This window comes from Ornithodoros turicata, chromosome 6 (assembly GCF_037126465.1).
Source record: "Ornithodoros turicata isolate Travis chromosome 6, ASM3712646v1, whole genome shotgun sequence".
In the NCBI taxonomy this organism is placed as follows: Eukaryota; Metazoa; Arthropoda; class Arachnida; order Ixodida; family Argasidae; genus Ornithodoros; species Ornithodoros turicata.
Genome location: NC_088206.1, coordinates 58071627 through 58097105, shown reverse-complemented (window position 1 = coordinate 58097105; position 25479 = coordinate 58071627). Strand labels below are relative to the sequence as shown.

At 46.6% G+C, this 25479-nt stretch overlaps 1 protein-coding gene and 1 long non-coding RNA gene across 2 annotated transcripts in view; one reads left to right on the top strand and one right to left on the bottom strand.

Moving 5' to 3' along the window:
• LOC135396800 (uncharacterized) overlaps positions 1 to 6498 on the bottom strand; it is a 156067-nt gene extending 149569 nt beyond the window's left edge. Inside the window, exon 1 of the long non-coding RNA XR_010423530.1 lies at positions 6244 to 6498. This is a non-coding gene — a long non-coding RNA (uncharacterized LOC135396800). The remainder of the gene's footprint in view (positions 1 to 6243) is intronic.
• LOC135396799 (B-cell lymphoma/leukemia 11A-like) overlaps positions 1 to 25479 on the top strand; it is a 279520-nt gene that overhangs the window by 104696 nt on the left and 149345 nt on the right. The window contains exon 2 of the mRNA XM_064627985.1: positions 10634 to 10723. Within this exon, the coding sequence (XP_064484055.1) occupies positions 10634 to 10723 (90 nt within the window). The remainder of the gene's footprint in view (positions 1 to 10633; positions 10724 to 25479) is intronic.

Here is a 25479-nt window from a genome sequence, read left to right as displayed (position 1 = left end):
AATCGAGGATTGCGAAATGAAAGATGTTGGGAAATAGTGGTGGAGATTCACGGCAGAGGTATACGGAACCGGGGGAGTACAGGGCTTTGACTTGAGGGGGTTCAGTGGTCGTGAGGAGCGTAAGGCCGTTCGTCAAAGCGAGATTTTGCCTTAGGAAAAATTAACATTCGTATGTACACATATCAGACAAGATTCGAAAGTGCTTCTCACAGAAATATCAGGTATAGTTTCGACTTCGTCGTTGCCTACAACCCCCCTTTTTCTTTCTTTCTTTTTTTCTTTATTGCCACTATTACCATCTGGTTTGGTTTGGTGTAGGGAAAAATAAAATGGAAAATGTGGATTATTTACACTGGTGATGGTGATGATGATGTGGTGGTGTGGTGATAGTTACATGGTGTGCATTGCTCGTTAGAAAACAAGGTTCCTCAGGGCAACGTGCCCATTATTTGCGCATTTGTGTACCAACTTGACCGCATGTGACTATGATCTACCTGTGTGCTGTATGTGTGTTTTTGTGCGCTGTGGTTTTGCGTACCGTTCTGATGTCTTACTGACTCCACTGACTATCGACCCTATTTGTCAGCGTTCGTCACCTCATCATCAGGACACATCTCATCCTGCCCCATTGTGCCTTGGGGTAGTAGGCCGCACCTTACGTGGCGAATTTCCCCATTCATTATCATGAACTTATGTGTTGTTGTTGTTGTTGTTGACCATCGACGCAGGGAATCCTGCTCGCTTTGCGAAAACAGACGGGCAAGATAAAGTTGGCTTCGTAAAATGTTTGATTGACTGTGTTCCAAGAACGTTTAAGAGAAATATTTCCGCGAACAGTACTGCTAGCAATACTGCTCCGCGACCGTTGGACGAACAAGGTTTTGTATTGCCAACCGTGGGATGTGTGCTGTTGAGTGATTAGATGGTCCAACAGGACTGCAAGTGTTAAGATTATGAAAAACCCTTCCTGGAGCAGTACTGGAAGCAATACTGCCGCGCGACTGTTCAGCCGTATTCCAAGACACGGTTCACCAAGACAGAACGCGTCAACCTCAAGAAGGGCAGGCTCCCTTTTGTCCGCCTCCACTACGTACGTGGATTTGAAGGTAGACCAGAGCATACATAGACAGACATGTATCAAACAGAAGAGCTATATCTATGGAGGTAGACTCCTCCATATACATAGATTTAAGAAAAAATATTTCCAGGACCAGATCAGAGTAGGAAAAAATATTTCCAGGAGCAATACTGCAAGCAATAGTGCCCCGCGACCTTTTGGCCGTATTGTATATTGCAAACTGTAGGATGGGACAAGCGCAATTAATGCTTGCCCACATCACGCTTCAAAAATAGTACGGCCCTCGTATTCCAAGACACGGTCCACCGAAGCAGACCGCGTTAACAAATGTGCTTTCACCCTAAAAAGAAGGACAGGCTCCCTTTTGCCCCCTCCACCGCTAGCGAGGATTTGAAGGATTTTAGAAAACATCTTGATTGCCAACTGTAGGACGGGACAAGGGCAAGGTTCCCGGAAAAACATCAGTTTTTTTTAAAATCAGTACTTCAAATAAAAAAATAGGATTTTGAAGAAATATCACAATTTTAAAGAAAAATCAGGTTTTTATTAAAAATCATATTTTTAATTAAAAATCTTGTTTTTTAAGAAAAATTGGGATTTTCAAGGAAAAATTAGCATTTCCAGGAAAAGTTGTCGTGAAATTGCCGTGCGTGCTGTTCCCGGAACGAAAAACATTTTTGTATTGTTGACTCTTTGAGATGAGCTACAGAAGATTGCGCACTCATCCTGCCCTAACCACTTAGCCCGCAAACAGCACCGAAAAGGGCTGACGCAGTGTGTATTGTCGCGAAAGCAACGTGCGTCTTCCCGACAATCCGTTCGCTATCAATTCATAAAGTACGAAAGAGACGGTGCTCTTCCACGGCAATTACTCATATCGCCCCGAGAGCTTCATAAGCCCGTACATGAAAATGAAGAAACAACCAGACACGGAGAGAAGGTCCCGCTCTCTTTTGTGTTGTGTATCTTTTTCTATATGTACAGTGCATCATGAATGAGCTCCATGGAAATAAGTGTGCGCCTGTATAGTAAAACAGAGAATGTGGTCGTCAGGCTTGACGTAATTAATAAAAGCGCGAAGGCGTTTTTAAGAATGGGATCCGTGTTTTGATCGTCACGCACTGTGTATTCGCCTTTGTCGTGAAGCTGGGGGATAATAAACAATGGGGTGTCGCTAGTCGAGTTGACTACCTCTTCAAAAGAGAGTGAGAGGTAAGAGAGGCATGTAGTCACGGGATGTTGGTATTGGTTGTAGTAATGTTGTGCAATCTGGTTGCGTTACAGATATATGTCGCATGTGCAACGTAACAAAGAGTGCTTGATATATCATTTCGATTTCCGTGTATGTTTCGGACGAACTTAAGTAAGAACGGAGTCAGCACACAGGATGCATCAGCAGAGGGCCTTATGGCATACTGACGAAACAAAGTCAATATTGATGTAAGATGAAAGTCACTGAAAAGGTTAGCCAGCTGTAGGACTCGAACCCATATCTTCTGAATTACCGATCCAGGGTTCTACCAATTGAGCTAAGATAACATACCTCCCCAGCGACTTCCAAGGGTGCGTCATCTGAAGGGACAAACCAGTCACTCTCTCTCACTCATCCTCCTTTCACTCTTACATTTTTGCTCACTGATACACACATTAAAACGACGGGATCGACGCAAGCGGCAACTGTTGAACATGAGAGAACTGATGTTCTGAGGCTGGAACAACATAGAAGGGACAAATACATACAAAGCCTCAAATGCCACTGAAAAGGTTAGCCAGCTGTAGGACTCGAACCCACATCTTCTGGATTACCGCCGGGTATCAGTTCTCTGATGTTCAAAAGTTAATATTGTCGGTAAACAATTTAACCTGCTGATTCTTATTATGTAATGAAGGTACGTGCGAAGGGACCTACCTCCATAGGTAGGTTCCCTGCTTGAAGACAATACACGCACATGTAACGTAACAAACGTCAATAATGGAATCAGTGTCTTGCCGCTCCTTCATTTAAACAGGACATTGAGAAGCGCGTAGTTTTTCAAACTAAATGTCTTCACTATTGGGATAATTCGCTCCTACGGTTTCTCGTATTGCTGCACTAATAGAACCAGAAATGCAACATTAAGCGGAACAATAATCCCTTTTAAGGTCGGAAAGATTCTTGATGCTGGTCAACCGGCGACATCTTGATCCACTGAACGCTCCTGTTTATCTGCACAGCTGCACTTGCAGCCCGTATACAACACACCTATAACTTCTTTGTTACTCACGGCTTAGAGACAAACCCCTTTCCCCTTTCCTTTTTTCTTATTTTTTTTTCTGCCAATAAATCCCCCCCTCCCCCCCACACACAAACCACGTCAGTTGCATTTAGTTAAGCATATGCGTACCAGCAGAGATTTAATAGATATATGCGTGCGTGTAATAGAGATGTGTGAGTGCACAGTACAAAGACGGTCACAGTCTGTAGGAACTGCATCTTTGTTTCTTGAACATCCATCCATCCATCCATCCAGCGTCAACACTCTATATAGCTATACTACCCGACAGCTCTGCACCGTTCGCGTACATCAAAAAGCATGGTAATGTGGTCCATATGTCCGCACGTGTTCTGACACACTCCTGAACAAAACAGATGCGCATGAACTAAAAAAAATATTCAGCTTCCGGCTACTTCTCACAATATGTAACGACTCGTAGAAGATATTCCAGGTGCATAGAAGGTTTCTTTCGCGCAGCTAAATAACCGCGACGCACCCAAAAAGCGTCATTGTCCACCCACGCACTTTCCTCTTCTTTTGCGAGACAAAATCCACTTGGCAACACTCTCCATGTATTTTCCGTGCTTCAAAGAATCGAAGAAAAGAAAGATCTTTCGACGTAATAAAAAAAAAACAGGGTAATAAGGAGAAGAAGAAAAGTGTACTGCTCTTTGAGCCTTACGAATATATTACTTTTGTGTGGTCAGTTCATACAGGGACCCCTCCCTAAAGACCCACTAACCTCTCCCCCCCTCCACCCCACGTGAAGAGTACGTGCAGGCCTTTAGCAGCATAGGGGGAGGAAGAGGGGGAAAGCAGTGGTCACTACATTCACCGGAGGTCTCATGCACATATAGAAGCCGAAAAAAACTTCTTTTTTTTTATATATACAGCCTCATTTTTTCTTGTTACCGGGAAGTGGTGCAAATTGTGTAATGCTTTGTGGCGTTATGTTACAATTGGGTCCTGACCTCCTCCCCTCTCTTTGAGGGAATGCGATTTAGTGCGGGGGAGTGCTCACCACATAGGGTGGCATCGGAGATGGTCAGTGGTGTATAGACTGTCCCTTTTCTTCCTCTATGGAGAGGAGGGAATTTATAGAGTGAGAAGACTTTTGTGAAAGGTGATATTTAGGGCTTTGGTCGGTGCGTCAATATATTACGCAACACAATAGCACTGCGGTTTCTGGCGAGGACAGTTCTTTATGGTCTCCAGAGAGCTGTCCATGTTCCTCGATGTGTATTTGAAAGGAGAGGTGAGTTTTGTTTTTCGTTAGAGTAAAGGACAAGACTGGCGCCCGCACCAGCGGTCTTCTTCATGGTGGGTTAGTCTATTTTATTTATTTATTGCGGAGAAGCTGGTTTGGATTGGTCAGAGAGAGAGAAAAAAAAACTCTATTACAAAGAAATTATATGATGCCATCTGCTTCGCTTCTTTACGTTTTACCTTTGATATATACGCATGACGTTAGGATGTGAAAAATCAAAACACGCACGTCACATTACGTGAGAGAGGTACGAGGTGCTACTCTATACACGTAGAGAAAAAAGCTGACCCTATGGAACAATCTGACCAGACGTCAGCCGACCGAGGTGCACGACATGCAAGACGACCGTACTGAATAAGGCTTCGGATATGTTTTATTTTATTTAAGTGGAGTGGTTTAACGCGATATTTATCTGTAGCGCTATCCTGCGTATCAATTTTCATGGAAGTGTTGCAGGAGAAATAATTTTGTAATAAAATGAAGCTTTCGAACCGCAGGGTGAATGTGCTCAGATGCTGTGATCGGGTGCGGCAAATCAATCACACCAGGCGATGTGTTTTATGAACGTTTCAATTCAACACCTTTCCAATTTCAAGTGTTGCTGAAGAGCCCATAGTTTATCTCCAACACCTCGTAATTTAGAAAGATGCAAGCTCTCACGTCGCCAAGTGACCTTAATCGATATAAATATTGCAACAGATTGGAGTGAGTACATTGTGCACGGGAGGGTAGTGTTGTAACCGATACCGATACCACTCAGGAGAATAGCGCTGCTCACTACTTCACTCAGAAGCAGCGCTCTACCGGGATCGCTACAAATTTGAGAACGTAACGCGATGCCGCTACCGATACCGAATAAAAGTAACGCAATACTTTTTCGCTATCTTTTCGCTACTGTATCCTCGTCTTTCGGACATCTCCAACTGCACTTGAACTTCACAAGGGCAGACTTTTTTGCATTCTTTCTTTTTTCAGGGCGGAGGAGGAACATGATGATAGTTATGATGATTTGAATTCCGCACAATATTCGTAGAATTTTGTTCAGGTTATAGTCTCACTATCAGGGTCCAAAAATACAAGCACTCAGTACGTGAAACATAAATGCCGGCAGTGGCCATTCGCGTATTCCAGGAGTTTTCGAAAGAACCCGCAACATTTCATAGTTTCGGATTCTCCAAGAGTTTATGACGTCACCGGAAGCTGTGGCGTAGCTGTCTCCTAGAAACAGCGCGCGTCTCGGCTCTCCGCATCACCTTGGAAGACTGCCAGCAGCTATGGTGAGCAGATGGAAATCGACCTTCGTGGAGCAATGTTGCCAGACGCGTGGGTAGATTGGACATTCTCCCCAAAACACGAAATTAATCTTATGATACTTCCGCTTCACACAGAGAAACGGAATTTTTGTGAGAATACTGCAGTGTGAGGCAGGTACGTAGACCCCAGTGGCATAGATTTTGTAGGATTCTGATCATACGAGATTTAGTTCGAAGTGGCACTTTAAACACGTAATACAAAAAAAACTACTTGCAAGCTGTTCCCTTTTCTTTTCTTTTTTTTTTCTTTTCGAATACGGAACAGCAGCAACGAGGCCTGTGATAACAATTCGATAATATGACGATGAGCAAACTCCAGTAAGTACTCACGAACGTGGAGTCATGCAGTCCACTTCTTATTCGCCTTGTCCTGCCAGACCACGACGCGTGGTCACCTCGGCAGGCATTTTTGAGTTCTGTAAACAGCGCACGCTGTATCTGAGTAATGTACACAACACTTGACGACCCTCGCATTTTCTGTACCACCACATCCTTCGGGCCACACCAGCTAAACGACGCGAGGCACCACAAATTCACAACAGTGTCTCCCAATGTAATTTGCGTCGTCTGGTCCTGCCTTGCCAATTCTCGCGGTTACCGGTGCACTGGGCGTGCGTGCTTATCAGCCAGCAGCACGAGATAGTAAAAGCATCCACTGCGCCAGTCTTTTATCAGAAAACATGAGAGAATCTGTGAGAGGCGTATCGTCATTATGATAGTGTGTGTAAAAAATATATATATATATATCGAAGACGTCACAGCGTAGTTGGTAGAATGGATTATCTCCCGCCCTTCTTTTATTTTGCTTTCTTGAAATAGCTGAAAACGTACGTCCCCTAATCTCTACCTACACTACCGCTCTCCTGCGATGAAACACCTCACGTCATCGTCGCCATAAAAAAAGAAAAAAGAAAAAAGAAGCCTGTCGAGTACGGCAGCGGCGCTAGTGTTATAAGAGAATTTATTATAACGCCACCAAATGGCTGGTTGCACTACTTGTGTAGCTATTTGTAGCGCCGCTACATGCAACCCTATCTGCGGCGTGTTGTCGACGTTCGAACAGTTTTGCTACGAACTGCATAGCTTGTCTGACAAGGACTACACAGCAGGACATCAGCTGTTGTGTTGGGTCACGTTGGCTGTGAAAGGTTTACTAGGGTAATAGTGGCAGCACCATACTTAAGAGCTTTAGTAGTATCTTTTTTTGTGTGTGTGTTAGCGCCGCGAAGCAACTCTGGCTATGGGCGGCGCACAGATGGAGAGAGGACAGCATGGAGGAGGGGGGGACAGGGGGATTAGTATGCGTCCTGGGCCGACTTCAGGGGGAATTGTGCCGACATTCTTCTGGAAAGTCTTCGGAAAACCCAGGGAAAACCTCAGACAGCACAGCCAGTGGTAGGATACGAACCCACCACCTCCCAGTGTTCAGCAAAAAAAAAAAAAAATTGTATCTCTGTACGTCTCAGGAAGAAAAAGAAGAGCTAATAAAAGGTATCCTTTGGTGCTCACTCTCTCTCTTTCTTTAGGAAGTAGTACTCAAGGAATTGAATACAGCTGTGTCCGCTAGGGGTAGACAAACGAAATGAAATAATCCCACCAGACAACGAACCTCGATGGCGCTTCACCACCCCGATTACAGTGAACGGCACCCTTTATTATCCGCCCCTTCATGGTCTTTTCGCTTTTCTGCTCCTTGCTCCGTACTTCCGCCTGCAGTGTCATTGCAGGACACCTCGTGGACATAATATATCGTGCCGTAGGAGGTGGGCGTCCACGTGGGAAGGGACAGACAGTGAGAGCGAAACAGGGTGACCCTGACACCCGTACTCGCCATTGTTCTTGCGCCGTGATGCGTTCAGCCGCCGATACACTGTTTGTTCTCCATCGCATGCTGCTCCGCTAATCTTCCAATTTGTTGCGCGGGCGAAGAGGGCTCTCCTTGCCCCGTCTGCACTATACATGACCAGAGGAGGGCAAGCCGCATAAATCGTTGACTGTGGCATATAAAAGGCGTTTTTTTCTAAGAAAAATGACCGACGGAATTTTGTTTCTTCTCCGCGTTAGCGCCGCTAAGCAGCTGTGGCCATGAGCGGCGCACAGACGTGGACAGATGGAGAGAGGACAAGAGGAAGGTGCGGGGGACAGGGGGGGGTAGCGAGCGTCCTGGGCCGACTTCATGGGGAACTGTGACCGACGGAAAACGGATGTTAGAATACAAGGAAATTCCGTGTGATTGTTAAGCAAGGGGAAGACGGGTCAGGACGGTGTGATTATATAAACACAGAAGATAAGATTGCTGATAAGAAGGCCCATGTGTCTGCCGGAGAAAAGAGGAGAGAAGTGAATGATACGGGCGTTTACATGAATGCGATAGAAGCATATCGTATTCACTAATTGCACCTCCTCTCACCAATCTTCTCCAGCTGATTGATCGACACGGCGTAGTGGGAGAGGATATGCAGCACTTTTTGTCGGGTATGGGTACTTTTTGTCGCATTCACGTATTCACTCATTAATGAGACTCAGAAGGACAATCACAACACTTCAGTCTCAAGGTATTAAAAGTCATAATGACAGAGTGAATCGTATGAACATAAAATGCTTTCATTCGCGAAGCACGTGTGTTCATTTCCTGCTTCGTTACCCGTTTTTACTGGCACGACATGAGACATGAGCACCTATACATACACGCTGCTACTGCACTGTTGTACATATTATTCCCGGTGAACACGCAGTTTTCCCGACCTGTGCTGACCATTTGTTGCGTACTAAATTTTCTGCAGTTTCAGCATTTATTTAGAGGAGCTCACTTTAAGGTGAGACAATTTGTCACGCAGTGTGTGCCTTGAACAGGCGCCAAAAACACGACTCGGGGTATTTGACCGTGTCGGGAGTGAAAAATCGTCGCAAATTTTACCGTAACTTCTTCAAGGTGGTCTGGAAACAATGGGTTTGGTTGTTTGGCTCAGCCAGTGCGGTTGCGGGACAACCTTTTTATCTTATACACGTTGTCTGGCAATGTCAGGGGCAGGGAGGTAGTGAGCAAGGCAGCTGAACCATCCGAGCCATCTCTTATAACGACATACTTTTGAATGTTTTGAATGAAATAAGACGTCTAAAAATAACAGTAACATACAATAAAGCAAGATCTCACAGAATAAAGTAAGATAACATTTCTTTTCAAAATCCGTATTGGCCCCAGGCTTTGAAGTATCCAAACAGGCGCCTTTTTCATTATTTATTCGAGCGTAGTACCCTATAATATTTTGTATACTGCGTTCAGGCAACGACTTCTTACTGTTTGTCAACTTTTTTCTTAAATTAATTTTTGTCGTTGTCGTTTTTGTGTCAATATGTTGTCGCGAACAGCTATTTACGAGTTTGTATGTCCATTATGTAACGTCCTCATTGGACCATTAACGTAAATTCAATAAATAAAAAAAATAGTAAGATTAGCTTCATATCATGTGACGTTTTCTACATTCCTCTTCCTGCGCAGCAACGGAGCCTACACTCTTGAAGCGGAGGGGGGGTGTCGAGGTAGCTTACCGTTGTTGGCCGCACTCAAGTGGGCATCGTCACGACTATAGCCAAAAAAAAAAAAAAGGAAAGTGGGAGAGGGGAGTTGAGGACTTCAAAGTGATGCAGAGGCAGGATGACCGATACTGATGGGACGGAAGCACACTGTAGGTGAGGGGTGCATTAGAGTGGCAGTCTTTCCGATAGTGGTCTTGAAGCAGAACTTCACCGCATAACGCGCTTCTAGTCAATCGTCGTCCCGAATGGCATCGCTCTCTCCTCCGATTTGTTGAAAACGGGAGTCGTACGCCTTTTTGTGGCACTTATGCAGTCACCTTAATTGTCACAAGGTGGTGGTGGTGGTGGTGGTGGAACAGCTTGCCGCAGTCGGCCACGCTCAGGCAGGCAACGTCACGACTATTGCGGGGGAGGGAGGGAGGGGGGATTGCGCGTCCTGCGCCGACTTCGCGGGGAACTGCTGACACTTGTCTTAAAGTGTCTGAGGAAAACCCAGGTAAAACAACGAGACAGCACAGCCGGCGCCCGGATTCGATCACGGGTCGCCTCGCAGTCAGAAAATCGTCACAAAAAGGCGTGTACCCCGCGCTTTCCACGAATCAGTGTAAGCTGTCTTCGTATATATTGTTGTGGTCGCACGTAGTCTCCTACTCCTCAGATTACGTCGTCAGCTTTGCCCTTTGCCGATTTCAATTTTCCTCCTGTACTCCCATTTACTACTCCCATTTTCGTATACTGCGTGTAACGCAGTATACGAAATATTATAGGGTACTACGCTCGAATAAATAATGAAAAAGGCGCCTGTTTGGATACTTCAAAGCCTGGGCCAATACGGATTTTTGAAAAGAAATGTTATCTTACTTTATTCAGGTTTTGTTTATGCATATTCTCCCGCGCTATTTGAGTGGCCGGTCCTGATCGTGTCGCTACTAACCACTTCATGTTCTTCCTTTCCTTGTGATCCAATCTATTTAGAAATCGATACGGGACATAGCTCCAAAATTAGCAGTTGAGCCCCCTCTAGAATGCGACAATGTCTACCGGATGCTGTGCTAGAATTCCGTAAATGTTTTCATAGAGTGTCCATGTGCGGAGTACGCTTTTATTTTTCTTCTTTAGTATCTAGGTTGAGGGACACGTTTGAATCGTTTGGTATGAAAATGGCGTCCATATTTTGTTGCAGATGAAAACGAAGACGAGGCCTCGGTGACAGCGGCTTTATACAACAATAAGGAAGAGCAACTTCATCAGCGGCTCAAAGGACAACTCGACGGTGAGTATTGCATGCCGATATTATCCTTCACACTCATCGCAGTCTCATATCGCTCAGCCGCAGGTTTCTTCAGAAAAATGTAGAAAAGTAAATGGGCCCTACTTAAATGAGACTACACAAAACCTGGCAGTATAGAGACAACATTGACCGATCAAATGTACACGGTACGACGAGGGCACGCTTATATTAAAATAGAACTTCGTCACCACCTAGCCCGCTCGTACACAGCCAACTTTCCGAATGGCACTGTATACTCTCTCCTGATTCGTTGAAAATGGGAGACGTACGCATGTTTTGGACATTTCCCACTTTGCACCCATAGTCCAGAAAACTCGTACACCTACAATTTTCAATAAGTAGTGCAGAAGTAGTGCAGAATTAACGCTGTCGTTCTGAATGAGGCGGGCTTCAGGCGGTGTTGTGTAGCGAAGCTCTGTTTTAAAAGTGTAGCCCTTGTTTGTTCCTGTGCATCCTCTGTGTCAAAAGTCAGAAGACAGCTGCTTCACGGGTTGCGTGGGTGGCCCTACATAGCTATCTTGTAAACAGAAAACGTACAAAACAAAGCAGTGATCAGGACGAACAAGCGATCATGTCGTTAGGGCCAAACCTAACCCAACCTAACCTAACCTAACCCAATCCAACCCGACCTAGCCAAATGAAGTGGTTGGTCCGATCAATTCGTTTCTCAATACCTTTTACGGTTAGATGGGTGGTTGTCCGAGCTATTCAGCTAGAAGCAGTCTTGGGAAGTAACTTAGTTACAAGTAACTAGTTACAGTAACTATATATATATATAGTATATATATATAGTATATATAAAGAGGGGGGGAAAGCCATTAAAAACATAAGTAAATGATGCTAGACGTGTTTGAAATTCAAACTTACAGATTAAAATGGCTTCTATGGCTGCACGTAGAGAAACAGATACTCATTGAACGATGCGACAGCACCAGAGGACACGTGTGTCGCCGTGTTTGCGGCTCGTCGGCCCTGGGTAGCTGCGCATCGTTCGGGGATTGGCGAACCAGGGGTCACTCAGCGAGCGATATACACCTGGGAGGGTGACTGAGCACTCCTCAATGCCACAGTGCAAGCCAGTGAATTATAAAGAGGGGGGGGAAAGCCATTAAAAAAATAAGTAAATGATGCTAGACGTGTTTGAAATTCAAACTTACAGATTAAAATGGCTTCTATGGCTGCACGTAGAGAAACAGATACTCATTGAACGATGCGACAGCACCAGAGGACACGTGTTTCGCCGTGTTTGCGGCTCGTCGGCCCTGGGTAGCTGCGCATCGTTCGGGGATTGGCGAACCAGGGGTCACTCAGCGAGCGATATACACCTGGGAGGGTGACTGAGCACTCCTCAATGCCACAGTGCAAGCCAGTGAATTATAAAGAGGGGGGGGGGGAAAGCCATTAAAAAAATAAGTAAATGATGCTAGACGTGTTTGAAATTCAAACTTACAGATTAAAATGGCTTCTATGGCTGCACGTAGAGAAACAGATACTCATTGAACGATGCGACAGCACCAGAGGACACGTGTTTCGCCGTGTTTGCGGCTCGTCGGCCCTGGGTAGCTGCGCATCGTTCGGGGATTGGCGAACCAGGGGTCACTCAGCGAGCGATATACACCTGGGAGGGTGACTGAGCACTCCTCAATGCCACAGTGCAAGCCAGTGAATTATAAAGAGGGGGGGGAAAGCCATTAAAAAAATAAGTAAATGATGCTAGACGTGTTTGAAATTCAAACTTACAGATTAAAATGGCTTCTATGGCTGCACGTAGAGAAACAGATACTCATTGAACGATGCGACAGCACCAGAGGACACGTGTTTCGCCGTGTTTGCGGCTCGTCGGCCCTGGGTAGCTGCGCATCGTTCGGGGATTGGCGAACCAGGGGTCACTCAGCGAGCGATATACACCTGGGAGGGTGACTGAGCACTCCTCAATGCCACAGTGCAAGCCAGTGAATTATAAAGAGGGGGGGGGGAAAGCCATTAAAAAAATAAGTAAATGATGCTAGACGTGTTTGAAATTCAAACTTACAGATTAAAATGGCTTCTATGGCTGCACGTAGAGAAACAGATACTCATTGAACGATGCGACAGCACCAGAGGACACGTGTTTCGCCGTGTTTGCGGCTCGTCGGCCCTGGGTAGCTGCGCATCGTTCGGGGATTGGCGAACCAGGGGTCACTCAGCGAGCGATATACACCTGGGAGGGTGACTGAGCACTCCTCAATGCCACAGTGCAAGCCAGTGAATTATAAAGAGTGGGGGGGGGAAAGCCATTAAAAAAATAAGTAAATGATGCTAGACGTGTTTGAAATTCAAACTTACAGATTAAAATGGCTTCTATGGCTGCACGTAGAGAAACAGATACTCATTGAACGATGCGACAGCACCAGAGGACACGTGTTTCGCCGTGTTTGCGGCTCGTCGGCCCTGGGTAGCTGCGCATCGTTCGGGGATTGGCGAACCAGGGGTCACTCAGCGAGCGATATACACCTGGGAGGGTGACTGAGCACTCCTCAATGCCACAGTGCAAGCCAGTGAATTATAAAGAGGGGGGGGGAAAGCCATTAAAAAAATAAGTAAATGATGCTAGACGTGTTTGAAATTCAAACTTACAGATTAAAATGGCTTCTATGGCTGCATGTAGAGAAACAGATACTCATTGAACGATGCGACAGCACCAGAGGACACGTGTTTCGCCGTGTTTGCGGCTCGTCGGCCCTGGGTAGCTGCGCATCGTTCGGGGATTGGCGAACCAGGGGTCACTCAGCGAGCGATATACACCTGGGAGGGTGACTGAGCACTCCTCAATGCCACAGTGCAAGCCAGTGAATTATAAAGAGGGGGGGGGAAAGCCATTAAAAAAATAAGTAAATGGTGCTAGACGTGTTTGAAATTCAAACTTACAGATTAAAATGGCTTCTATGGCTGCACGTAGAGAAACAGATACTCATTGAACTATGCGACAGCACCAGAGGACACGTGTTTCGCCGTGTTTGCGGCTCGTCGGCCCTGGGTAGCTGCGCATCGTTCGGGGATTGGCGAACCAGGGGTCACTCAGCGAGCGATATACACCTGGGAGGGTGACTGAGCACTCCTCAATGCCACAGTGCAAGCCAGTGAATTATAAAGAGGGGGGGGGGAAAGCCATTAAAAAAATAAGTAAATGATGCTAGACGTGTTTGAAATTCAAACTTACAGATTAAAATGGCTTCTATGGCTGCACGTAGAGAAACAGATACTCATTGAACGATGCGACAGCACCAGAGGACACGTGTTTCGCCGTGTTTGCGGCTCGTCGGCTGGGTAGCTGCGCATCGTTCGGGGATTGGCGTCACCCTCCCAGGTGTATATCGCTCGCTGAGTGACCCCTGGTTCGCCAATCCCCGAACGATGCGCAGCTACCCAGGGCCGACGAGCCGCAAACACGGCGAAACACGTGTCCTCTGGTGCTGTCGCATCGTTCAATGAGTATCTGTTTCTCTACGTGCAGCCATAGAAGCCATTTTAATCTGTAAGTTTGAATTTCAAACACGTCTAGCATCATTTACTTATTTTTTTAATGGCTTTCCCCCCCCCCTCTTTATAATTCACTGGCTTGCACTGTGGCATTGAGGAGTGCTCAGTCACCCTCCCAGGTGTATATCGCTCGCTGAGTGACCCCTGGTTCGCCAATCCCCGAACGATGCGCAGCTACCCAGGGCCGACGAGCCGCAAACACGGCGAAACACGTGTCCTCTGGTGCTGTCGCATCGTTCAATGAGTATCTGTTTCTCTACGTGCAGCCATAGAAGCCATTTTAATCTGTAAGTTTGAATTTCAAACACGTCTAGCATCATTTACTTATTTTTTTAATGGCTTTCCCCCCCCCCTCTTTATAATTCACTGGCTTGCACTGTGGCATTGAGGAGTGCTCAGTCACCCTCCCAGGTGTATATCGCTCGCTGAGTGACCCCTGGTTCGCCAATCCCCGAACGATGCGCAGCTACCCAGGGCCGACGAGCCGCAAACACGGCGAAACACGTGTCCTCTGGTGCTGTCGCATCGTTCAATGAGTATCTGTTTCTCTACGTGCAGCCATAGAAGCCATTTTAATCTGTAAGTTTGAATTTCAAACACGTCTAGCATCATTTACTTATTTTTTTAATGGCTTTCCCCCCCCTCTTTATAATTCACTGGCTTGCACTGTGGCATTGAGGAGTGCTCAGTCACCCTCCCAGGTGTATATCGCTCGCTGAGTGACCCCTGGTTCGCCAATCCCCGAACGATGCGCAGCTACCCAGGGCCGACGAGCCGCAAACACGGCGAAACACGTGTCCTCTGGTGCTGTCGCATCGTTCAATGAGTATCTGTTTCTCTACGTGCAGCCATAGAAGCCATTTTAATCTGTAAGTTTGAATTTCAAACACGTCTAGCATCATTTACTTATTTTTTTAATGGCTTTCCCCCCCCTCTTTATAATTCACTGGCTTGCACTGTGGCATTGAGGAGTGCTCAGTCACCCTCCCAGGTGTATATCGCTCGCTGAGTGACCCCTGGTTCGCCAATCCCCGAACGATGCGCAGCTACCCAGGGCCGACGAGCCGCAAACACGGCGAAACACGTGTCCTCTGGTGCTGTCGCATCGTTCAATGAGTATCTGTTTCTCTACGTGCAGCCATAGAAGCCATTTTAATCTGTAAGTTTGAATTTCAAACACGTCTAGCATCATTTACTTATTTTTTTAATGGCTTTCCCCCCCCCTCTTTATAATTCACTGGCTTGCACTGTGGCATTGAGGAGTGCTCAGTCACCCTCCCAGGTGTATATCGCTCGCTGAGTGACCCCTGGTTCGCCAATCCCCGAACGATGCGCAGCTACCCAGGGCCGACGAGCCGCAAACACGGCGAAACACGTGTCCTCTGGTGCTGTCGCATCGTTCAATGAGTATCTGTTTCTCTACGTGCAGCCATAGAAGCCATTTTAATCTGTAAGTTTGAATTTCAAACACGTCTAGCACCATTTACTTATTTTTTTAATGGCTTTCCCCCCCCCCCCTCTTTATAATTCACTGGCTTGCACTGTGGCATTGAGGAGTGCTCAGTCACCCTCCCAGGTGTATATCGCTCGCTGAGTGACCCCTGGTTCGCCAATCCCCGAACGATGCGCAGCTACCCAGGGCCGACGAGCCGCAAACACGGCGAAACACGTGTCCTCTGGTGCTGTCGCATCGTTCAATGAGTATCTGTTTCTCTACGTGCAGCCATAGAAGCCATTTTAATCTGTAAGTTTGAATTTCAAACACGTCTAGCATCATTTACTTATTTTTTTAATGGCTTTCCCCCCCCCCCCTCTTTATAATTCACTGGCTTGCACTGTGGCATTGAGGAGTGCTCAGTCACCCTCCCAGGTGTATATCGCTCGCTGAGTGACCCCTGGTTCGCCAATCCCCGAACGATGCGCAGCTACCCAGGGCCGACGAGCCGCAAATACGGCGAAACACGTGTCCTCTGGTGCTGTCGCATCGTTCAATGAGTATCTGTTTCTCTACGTGCAGCCATAGAAGCCATTTTAATCTGTAAGTTTGAATTTCAAACACGTCTAGCATCATTTACTTATTTTTTTAATGGCTTTCCCCCCCCTCTTTATAATTCACTGGCTTGCACTGTGGCATTGAGGAGTGCTCAGTCACCCTCCCAGGTGTATATCGCTCGCTGAGTGACCCCTGGTTCGCCAATCCCCGAACGATGCGCAGCTACCCAGGGCCGACGAGCCGCAAACACGGCGAAACACGTGTCCTCTGGTGCTGTCGCATCGTTCAATGAGTATCTGTTTCTCTACGTGCAGCCATAGAAGCCATTTTAATCTGTAAGTTTGAATTTCAAACACGTCTAGCATCATTTACTTATTTTTTTAATGGCTTTCCCCCCCCCCTCTTTATAATTCACTGGCTTGCACTGTGGCATTGAGGAGTGCTCAGTCACCCTCCCAGGTGTATATCGCTCGCTGAGTGACCCCTGGTTCGCCAATCCCCGAACGATGCGCAGCTACCCAGGGCCGACGAGCCGCAAATACGGCGAAACACGTGTCCTCTGGTGCTGTCGCATCGTTCAATGAGTATCTGTTTCTCTACGTGCAGCCATAGAAGCCATTTTAATCTGTAAGTTTGAATTTCAAACACGTCTAGCATCATTTACTTATTTTTTTAATGGCTTTCCCCCCCCCTCTTTATAATTCACTGGCTTGCACTGTGGCATTGAGGAGTGCTCAGTCACCCTCCCAGGTGTATATCGCTCGCTGAGTGACCCCTGGTTCGCCAATCCCCGAACGATGCGCAGCTACCCAGGGCCGACGAGCCGCAAACACGGCGAAACACGTGTCCTCTGGTGCTGTCGCATCGTTCAATGAGTATCTGTTTCTCTACGTGCAGCCATAGAAGCCATTTTAATCTGTAAGTTTGAATTTCAAACACGTCTAGCATCATTTACTTATTTTTTTAATGGCTTTCCCCCCCCCCTCTTTATAATTCACTGGCTTGCACTGTGGCATTGAGGAGTGCTCAGTCACCCTCCCAGGTGTATATCGCTCGCTGAGTGACCCCTGGTTCGCCAATCCCCGAACGATGCGCAGCTACCCAGGGCCGACGAGCCGCAAACACGGCGAAACACGTGTCCTCTGGTGCTGTCGCATCGTTCAATGAGTATCTGTTTCTCTACGTGCAGCCATAGAAGCCATTTTAATCTGTAAGTTTGAATTTCAAACACGTCTAGCATCATTTACTTATTTTTTTAATGGCTTTCCCCCCCCCCCTCTTTATAATTCACTGGCTTGCACTGTGGCATTGAGGAGTGCTCAGTCACCCTCCCAGGTGTATATCGCTCGCTGAGTGACCCCTGGTTCGCCAATCCCCGAACGATGCGCAGCTACCCAGGGCCGACGAGCCGCAAACACGGCGAAACACGTGTCCTCTGGTGCTGTCGCATCGTTCAATGAGTATCTGTTTCTCTACGTGCAGCCATAGAAGCCATTTTAATCTGTAAGTTTGAATTTCAAACACGTCTAGCATCATTTACTTATTTTTTTAATGGCTTTCCCCCCCCTCTTTATAATTCACTGGCTTGCACTGTGGCATTGAGGAGTGCTCAGTCACCCTCCCAGGTGTATATCGCTCGCTGAGTGACCCCTGGTTCGCCAATCCCCGAACGATGCGCAGCTACCCAGGGCCGACGAGCCGCAGACACGGCGAAACACGTGTCCTCTGGTGCTGTCGCATCGTTCAATGAGTATCTGTTTCTCTACGTGCAGCCATAGAAGCCATTTTAATCTGTAAGTTTGAATTTCAAACACGTCTAGCATCATTTACTTATTTTTTTAATGGCTTTCCCCCCCCCCTCTTTATAATTCACTGGCTTGCACTGTGGCATTGAGGAGTGCTCAGTCACCCTCCCAGGTGTATATCGCTCGCTGAGTGACCCCTGGTTCGCCAATCCCCGAACGATGCGCAGCTACCCAGGGCCGACGAGCCGCAAACACGGCGAAACACGTGTCCTCTGGTGCTGTCGCATCGTTCAATGAGTATCTGTTTCTCTACGTGCAGCCATAGAAGCCATTTTAATCTGTAAGTTTGAATTTCAAACACGTCTAGCATCATTTACTTATTTTTTTAATGGCTTTCCCCCCCCCCCTCTTTATAATTCACTGCTTGCACTGTGGCATTGAGGAGTGCTCAGTCACCCTCCCAGGTGTATATGGCTCGCTGAGTGACCCCTGGTTCGCCAATCCCCGAACGATGCGCAGCTACCCAGGGCCGACGAGCCGCAAACACGGCGAAACACGTGTCCTCTGGTGCTGTCGCATCGTTCAATGAGTATCTGTTTCTCTACGTGCAGCCATAGAAGCCATTTTAATCTGTAAGTTTGAATTTCAAACACGTCTAGCATCATTTACTTATTTTTTTAATGGCTTTCCCCCCCCCCCTCTTTATAATTCACTGGCTTGCACTGTGGCATTGAGGAGTGCTCAGTCACCCTCCCAGGTGTATATCGCTCGCTGAGTGACCCCTGGTTCGCCAATCCCCGAACGATGCGCAGCTACCCAGGGCCGACGAGCCGCAAACACGGCGAAACACGTGTCCTCTGGTGCTGTCGCATCGTTCAATGAGTATCTGTTTCTCTACGTGCAGCCATAGAAGCCATTTTAATCTGTAAGTTTGAATTTCAAACACGTCTAGCATCATTTACTTATTTTTTTAATGGCTTTCCCCCCCCCCCCTCTTTATAATTCACTGGCTTGCACTGTGGCATTGAGGAGTGCTCAGTCACCCTCCCAGGTGTATATCGCTCGCTGAGTGACCCCTGGTTCGCCAATCCCCGAACGATGCGCAGCTACCCAGGGCCGACGAGCCGCAAACACGGCGAAACACGTGTCCTCTGGTGCTGTCGCATCGTTCAATGAGTATCTGTTTCTCTACGTGCAGCCATAGAAGCCATTTTAATCTGTAAGTTTGAATTTCAAACACGTCTAGCATCATTTACTTATTTTTTTAATGGCTTTCCCCCCCCCCCCTCTTTATAATTCACTGGCTTGCACTGTGGCATTGAGGAGTGCTCAGTCACCCTCCCAGGTGTATATCGCTCGCTGAGTGACCCCTGGTTCGCCAATCCCCGAACGATGCGCAGCTACCCAGGGCCGACGAGCCGCAAACACGGCGAAACACGTGTCCTCTGGTGCTGTCGCATCGTTCAATGAGTATCTGTTTCTCTACGTGCAGCCATAGAAGCCATTTTAATCTGTAAGTTTGAATTTCAAACACGTCTAGCATCATTTACTTATTTTTTTAATGGCTTTCCCCCCCCTCTTTATAATTCACTGGCTTGCACTGTGGCATTGAGGAGTGCTCAGTCACCCTCCCAGGTGTATATCGCTCGCTGAGTGACCCCTGGTTCGCCAATCCCCGAACGATGCGCAGCTACCCAGGGCCGACGAGCCGCAAACACGGCGAAACACGTGTCCTCTGGTGCTGTCGCATCGTTCAATGAGTATCTGTTTCTCCACGTGCAGCCATAGAAGCCATTTTAATCTGTAAGTTTGAATTTCAAACACGTCTAGCATCATTTACTTATTTTTTTAATGGCTTTCCCCCCCCCCCCTCTTTATAATTCACTGGCTTGCACTGTGGCATTGAGGAGTGCTCAGTCACCCTCCCAGGTGTATATCGCTCGCTGAGTGACCCCTGGTTCGCCAATCCCCGAACGATGCGCAGCTACCCAGGGCCGACGAGCCGCAAACACGGCGAAACACGTGTCCTCTGGTGCTGTCGCATCGTTCAATGAGTATCTGTTTCTCTACGTGCAGCCATAGAAGCCATTTTAATCTGTAAGTTTGAATTTCAAACACGTCTAGCATCATTTACTTATTTTTTAATGGCTTTCCCCCCCCCCCTCTTTATAATTCACTGGCTTGCACTGTGGCATTGAGGAGTGCTCAGTCACCCTCCCAGGTGTATATCGCTCGCTGAGTGACCCCTGGTTCGCCAATCCCCGAACGATGCGCAGCTACCCAGGGCCGACGAGCCGCAAACACGGCGACACACGTGTCCTCTGGTGCTGTCGCATCGTTCAATGAGTATCTATATAGTATATATATATATATATATATATATAGTTACAAAAAATGTAACTATTGACTGTAACTAGTTACTGGTACGGGAGATGTAACTTTTAACTGTAACTAGGTTCTTTTCTGGGTAACTATTTACTGATTTTCGAAATCGCAGATTTTCCATTTCGGAGCTACCTCGCATCAGACTTCATTTGTCTTCTCTTTCCCTTTTTCTCCTTTTAACGACCTTTTGACCGCCTCTTCGGTTATCCTGTAGTTCCTTACTCTCAAAACAATAAGGACTGCCATCGTTGAAGAATATAAACGTGGCACAGCCTAGGCTGACACTGAAAAGAAGCCTGTGTATTCTATGACCGCCTTGAGTTTCTACACGCGAAAGAAACAACGAAAATCAGGACGGGATCAAATAAGAACTGTACAGGAGGCCGAGGTAATCGAGTGGTGGGAAGAAGACAGCCGCCAGCACCTTAGCTGCCCTGAATGATTTCCAAATTATATGAAGAATATTCGTCAAATATAATACCGGCATTCCCTACAGCGCCCCAGTTCAGGTGTTTTTCAGCGTGGGCCGGGATATTTTCGCAATTAAGAATGGCAAACTCAGTGATGCGAACTTCGAGCAGCAGCTGCTCCTTAAGTGCAATATGCACAGACAATATGTGTAATAAAAGTAATTCTGCGATTAAAGTTGATACATCATCTTCATTACTAAATTTTCTGACAGTAACTGTAATTTGTAACTGTAACTAGTAACTGTAACTTAACTAGTTACTATTGTCGCGATGTAACTGTAGCTATAACTTAACTACTTTTTGGCTCGGGTAATTCTAACTATAACTAGTGACTTTTCCCAAGACTGGCTAGAAGTGACCAGCTTCACTACATTCCATCCACGAGACACCTATTTCCCCCTCTCCCACAGCCAGTCCTTGAAGAAGGAACGGCTCCACAAATTACGTAATATGCACCCCGGAGCCCTGTTTTCTCCGAAATCGCCCTCGCAAAGCATCAATGTCTGACTGTTTCGCCCCGTCGCTGATATATGGTCAGAATCTAGCGCTCGTATTAGAATTAAAAGAGGCCGCCGAAAAATGGTCCCGGGAAGCGAGTGGTTCCTCTCATGAAGATTAATGTCGATAAACGCGCGGGTATTACATTAGTTTGATATAGATTACGTTTGACTCTCATGAATGCGGAAAATTACGCTTCCTTGGTGCAATCCAAATACCACAAAACTTACAACGTACAACGTTTACCGGCTGTTCGTTATAACGAGGACATAGCAGACGATATTGACGGACGATCGGCGGATGAAAAACCGCTGTAGGTGTGTTTCTATACATCTATTGTTCCTTAGTCCTGTCCGTATCATTCTATGTGTTGAGAGGGGTGTTCTGGGTGGTACGTGTAGCTAAAAGTCTACCATCTGGAAAGAGAACTTCGCCGCATAACACACTCGGAACCAGTCGTGGGCAGTAACTAAGTCACAAGTAACGTGTAACCGTTGCTGGTTTCTTGTAACTAAGTTACAAGTAACGTGTAACTGTAACTAGTTACTCATAACTAAGTTACAAGTAACATGTAACCCTAATATAGTTCCTTTTTCAGCAACTACTGGTTGCACTAAATAGTTTCCTGCAAAAGTAACTGTAAAACTGGTTAAAGTCTTGCATAACTCTGTAATCTAAATGTAACTAAGTTACTGATGTATTGCAATATTTGCCACGCGTCAATCTCAGAGCTTCGCGTTGTAGTTCTTTAGAAAACATGAGCTGAGCTGGATGTTCCATGCGGAGAGACATGGATCTTTGTTCACACCTGTTGGGAGCTTTTAAGTTTAACTGTAACTCTGACTTCGTTACTTTTACGCACCTTCCCCTAATACATCTCATTTCCTCCACATTATATAAGGAAGCTCACTTTCTATTGAACCATAAATAAAAACACTTCCAGATTTCTCCTTTTTGCGTCAGTAATATGTTCCTGAAATCTGTGCGACCGATAACGTAAAGCTCAATTCCTGATCATGTCTTTCAACGCGAAAGTTTCTCATTAAAATGCAACGCAATCACCATCGCTATACATCCCACAAGTGCCACTAACACACGTCGTTTTAATTTTGACCCCCTTCAACTTTCAATTTACTTACGACTCTGATGTCTGCTCTCCATTGAATTTACAAATGACAGCTGTCCACGTTTCACGTGCCTCCATTAAAAAAAGAAAGGAACACGCATTTCAACCACACCCCTGAAAATAACCGGACACTCCGTCTACCACCTGCGAGAAGCAACCCCTATACCCCCCTCCGTACGTATACACTATACTTCTTAGTCCCATAGCACCTGGATGAATTCCGAAGCATTGGATTACGTGGACGGACCGCCAGATAAAATGCCAAAAAGCCGCTATAGACTACACAATAAATATACCCTCTCTCGCACCCACGGAGGAGCAGATGGGCGCACTGTGACCTTGGTCAGCTTTGCCGTGGGGTCGCTCCTTCCCGACACCCGATTGAAATATGCGAATATATAGAGAGGCACTTTATAACGCAAACGTCCTTTACAATCGCAAATATGGGCGGCACATGGATAGCGAATGTAACTGAGTATGTGAAGCACTTCTAGGAATGCATGGAGGCTATTGGCTTCGCCTCCCAGTACGCTCTTGGAAGTCCAGACTTGTGCCCGTTACAAAAAAAAAAAAAAAAAAGGAACTAAATACGTTACTCGTTACCAACATACAAAAGTAACGAGTTACTTTTACGTTACCGCCGCATAGTTAAAGGAGTCAACAAACATGCCGTCACTTGCATTCAACTCTTTATTAATGAGGAATTACACTTCCGAAGAAGCTGATACTCGAAATGTATCGTCCGTCCTTCGTGTTTCGTGCCTCTCGGTCCCTTACCATGAGTTTATATCAATTTGCCTGGACCTTCTACCTTCTTTCCGAAGTGGGGGTGGTCGGAGATTATGAAAATACAAGAAAGAACACCGGTTTTCGTGCCGCCGATCACCAACGTTTCCCAAAAACAGACGAGGGGCTGCGTCATAATTTAGGGCGCTCAGAAGCTTAGCAAAGACAAGAAAGGGCTAGAAGTCCAAACGCGCTTTTTTAGCCATAGCACAATTGGTGTCCGTTCTTGGGAAGGAGTGATGGATTACGGAAACAAGAGAAAAGACAACAACACATCCAGCGAGGGACTGCAATAGTACGTGGTCGTGGGTCACGCAGGTCAAATCTGCACGCATTGCGCCACACGGAGTGCCGAAATGGGCTCCCCCGCGCTGAAGAAAAGGAACTCGTAACGTCAGTAACGAGTTACCAATTTTTGTAACTGATCCTGTTACTATTACCATTTTTAAAACGTAACTGAATTCTTTGCATGATGCCAAAGTCAGGGCTCCCGACTATTGCTCTACACCCTAAAAACAACACTTCACCTCATAACACGCTGGCGGCCACATATTACTCAGAATGATGCCGCTATCACTCCCGCTTTGTGGAAAGTATGGGGCGTGCGCCTTTTTGTGACAACAACCATGTATACGTGCGTATCAACACAAGTGTCACAAAATCGTTTACGCTTCCAGTTTTCGCGTAATTCGGGATGTTGGTTATGGCTAGGAGCGTGCTATGCGGTGAAGTTCTGTTCGGAGAGTGCTGTCGCGCACACTCGTGACGTCACCCAAAATGGGCAACCTCATGCTTACGTCACTGTGAAACGGAAACCGGATGTGGACGTGCTGTTCGTTTTCCTTCTTTATCTCAAAAGCTACGGCACCCTGCTGTACAAAATTTGGCATGTGGCATCACGCGTGCCTTTAGAGTCTAATACGAATCTAACATAAAAAAAAAAATCAGTGGACGTCTCTCTGCGCTTCTTCCAAAAGCGGAACAAAAGCACGTGAAAGTAAACAGTGGCGCATCCATAATTGCACGGTAGCAGCCGTGGTCGCGGTGAACTGAGCCCCGCCGTCCTGTTTACTTGGCGAGTGTCCACCGAGAGAGGAGAGGTCCTCATTTGGTCACCGCCGGGGAGGCTATTTTGGCCGCCAAGGTAGGACCAGGAGGGACTTCGGTTGACGTCCTCGGGCAGAGACAACCTTTCGCCCCGACTGCTAATTCTGTAGAGACGGCGCCGCGCTAGAGCTCCGTGTCCGACTTCTCGACTCTGTATACTGCGCTTTTCTGCCGCTTCGAAACGAATTGTTGCTCGGGCGCTTTTGTTTACAACTACGTAATATTTGGCATTCGCTCGTTTCTTGGAGCTTTGTACTGGCAGGATTACGGAGTAAATATTTTCGCTATTACAGCTTACGTTTCAAATGCGCGCTCTTACGATGCAACGCATGAGTCCTGTTCGTTTTGTATTGGTATCAAGGTAACGGCGTCTTCCATTCCACGGGGAGAAATTTTTGTACTTCAATGTTCCTTGAAGAGTGTAGTAAGCAGAGTAAGGCAAGCTATCTAGTGTGAACTATATGTCCAGGTATCATTTACTTCAGAATGAGGTAACCAAGTTAGAATGAGAACTACAATGAAGCAACAGTGTGTGTGTGTGTGCTGTATACTGTCTGGCTCTATTACCTCGTGCTCAAGGTGTACGTTCCAAGTTCTGAATGGCACTCCTACAAACCAATCAACAAAGCTGCGTTACGGTATAACGCATTGCAGCGCCTCTGACTGTATAGTCTTACTGATTTTTATTTTCAAGTGTTCTGGAGTAGCCGGCTCCTGTGTTTTGTAGGAGCCACCATCTCCATATTTTTCTTTTGTAATTCCAACTCCAAATCTAACGGTATAACGTTGCCCAAGCAGCACAACATCTTGACCCAATATTGTCCCAATATTGGCAATAGACGCCCAATATTGGTCCAGTCTTGGTCCAATATTGGCAATAGAGGTCCAATATTGGTCCAGTCTTGGTCCAATATTGTCAACAGAGGTCCAATATTGGTCCAATATTGGCAATAGAGGTCCAATACTGGTCCAACCTTTGTCCAATATTGCGTCAATATGTTGTGCTGCTTGGGTGGACACAATACAAGGTTACCTCGCTCATGTGGGCAGCGTCACAACAGAAGAGAACATCACCGCATAGCACGCTATTAGCCAACCACAATCCCGAA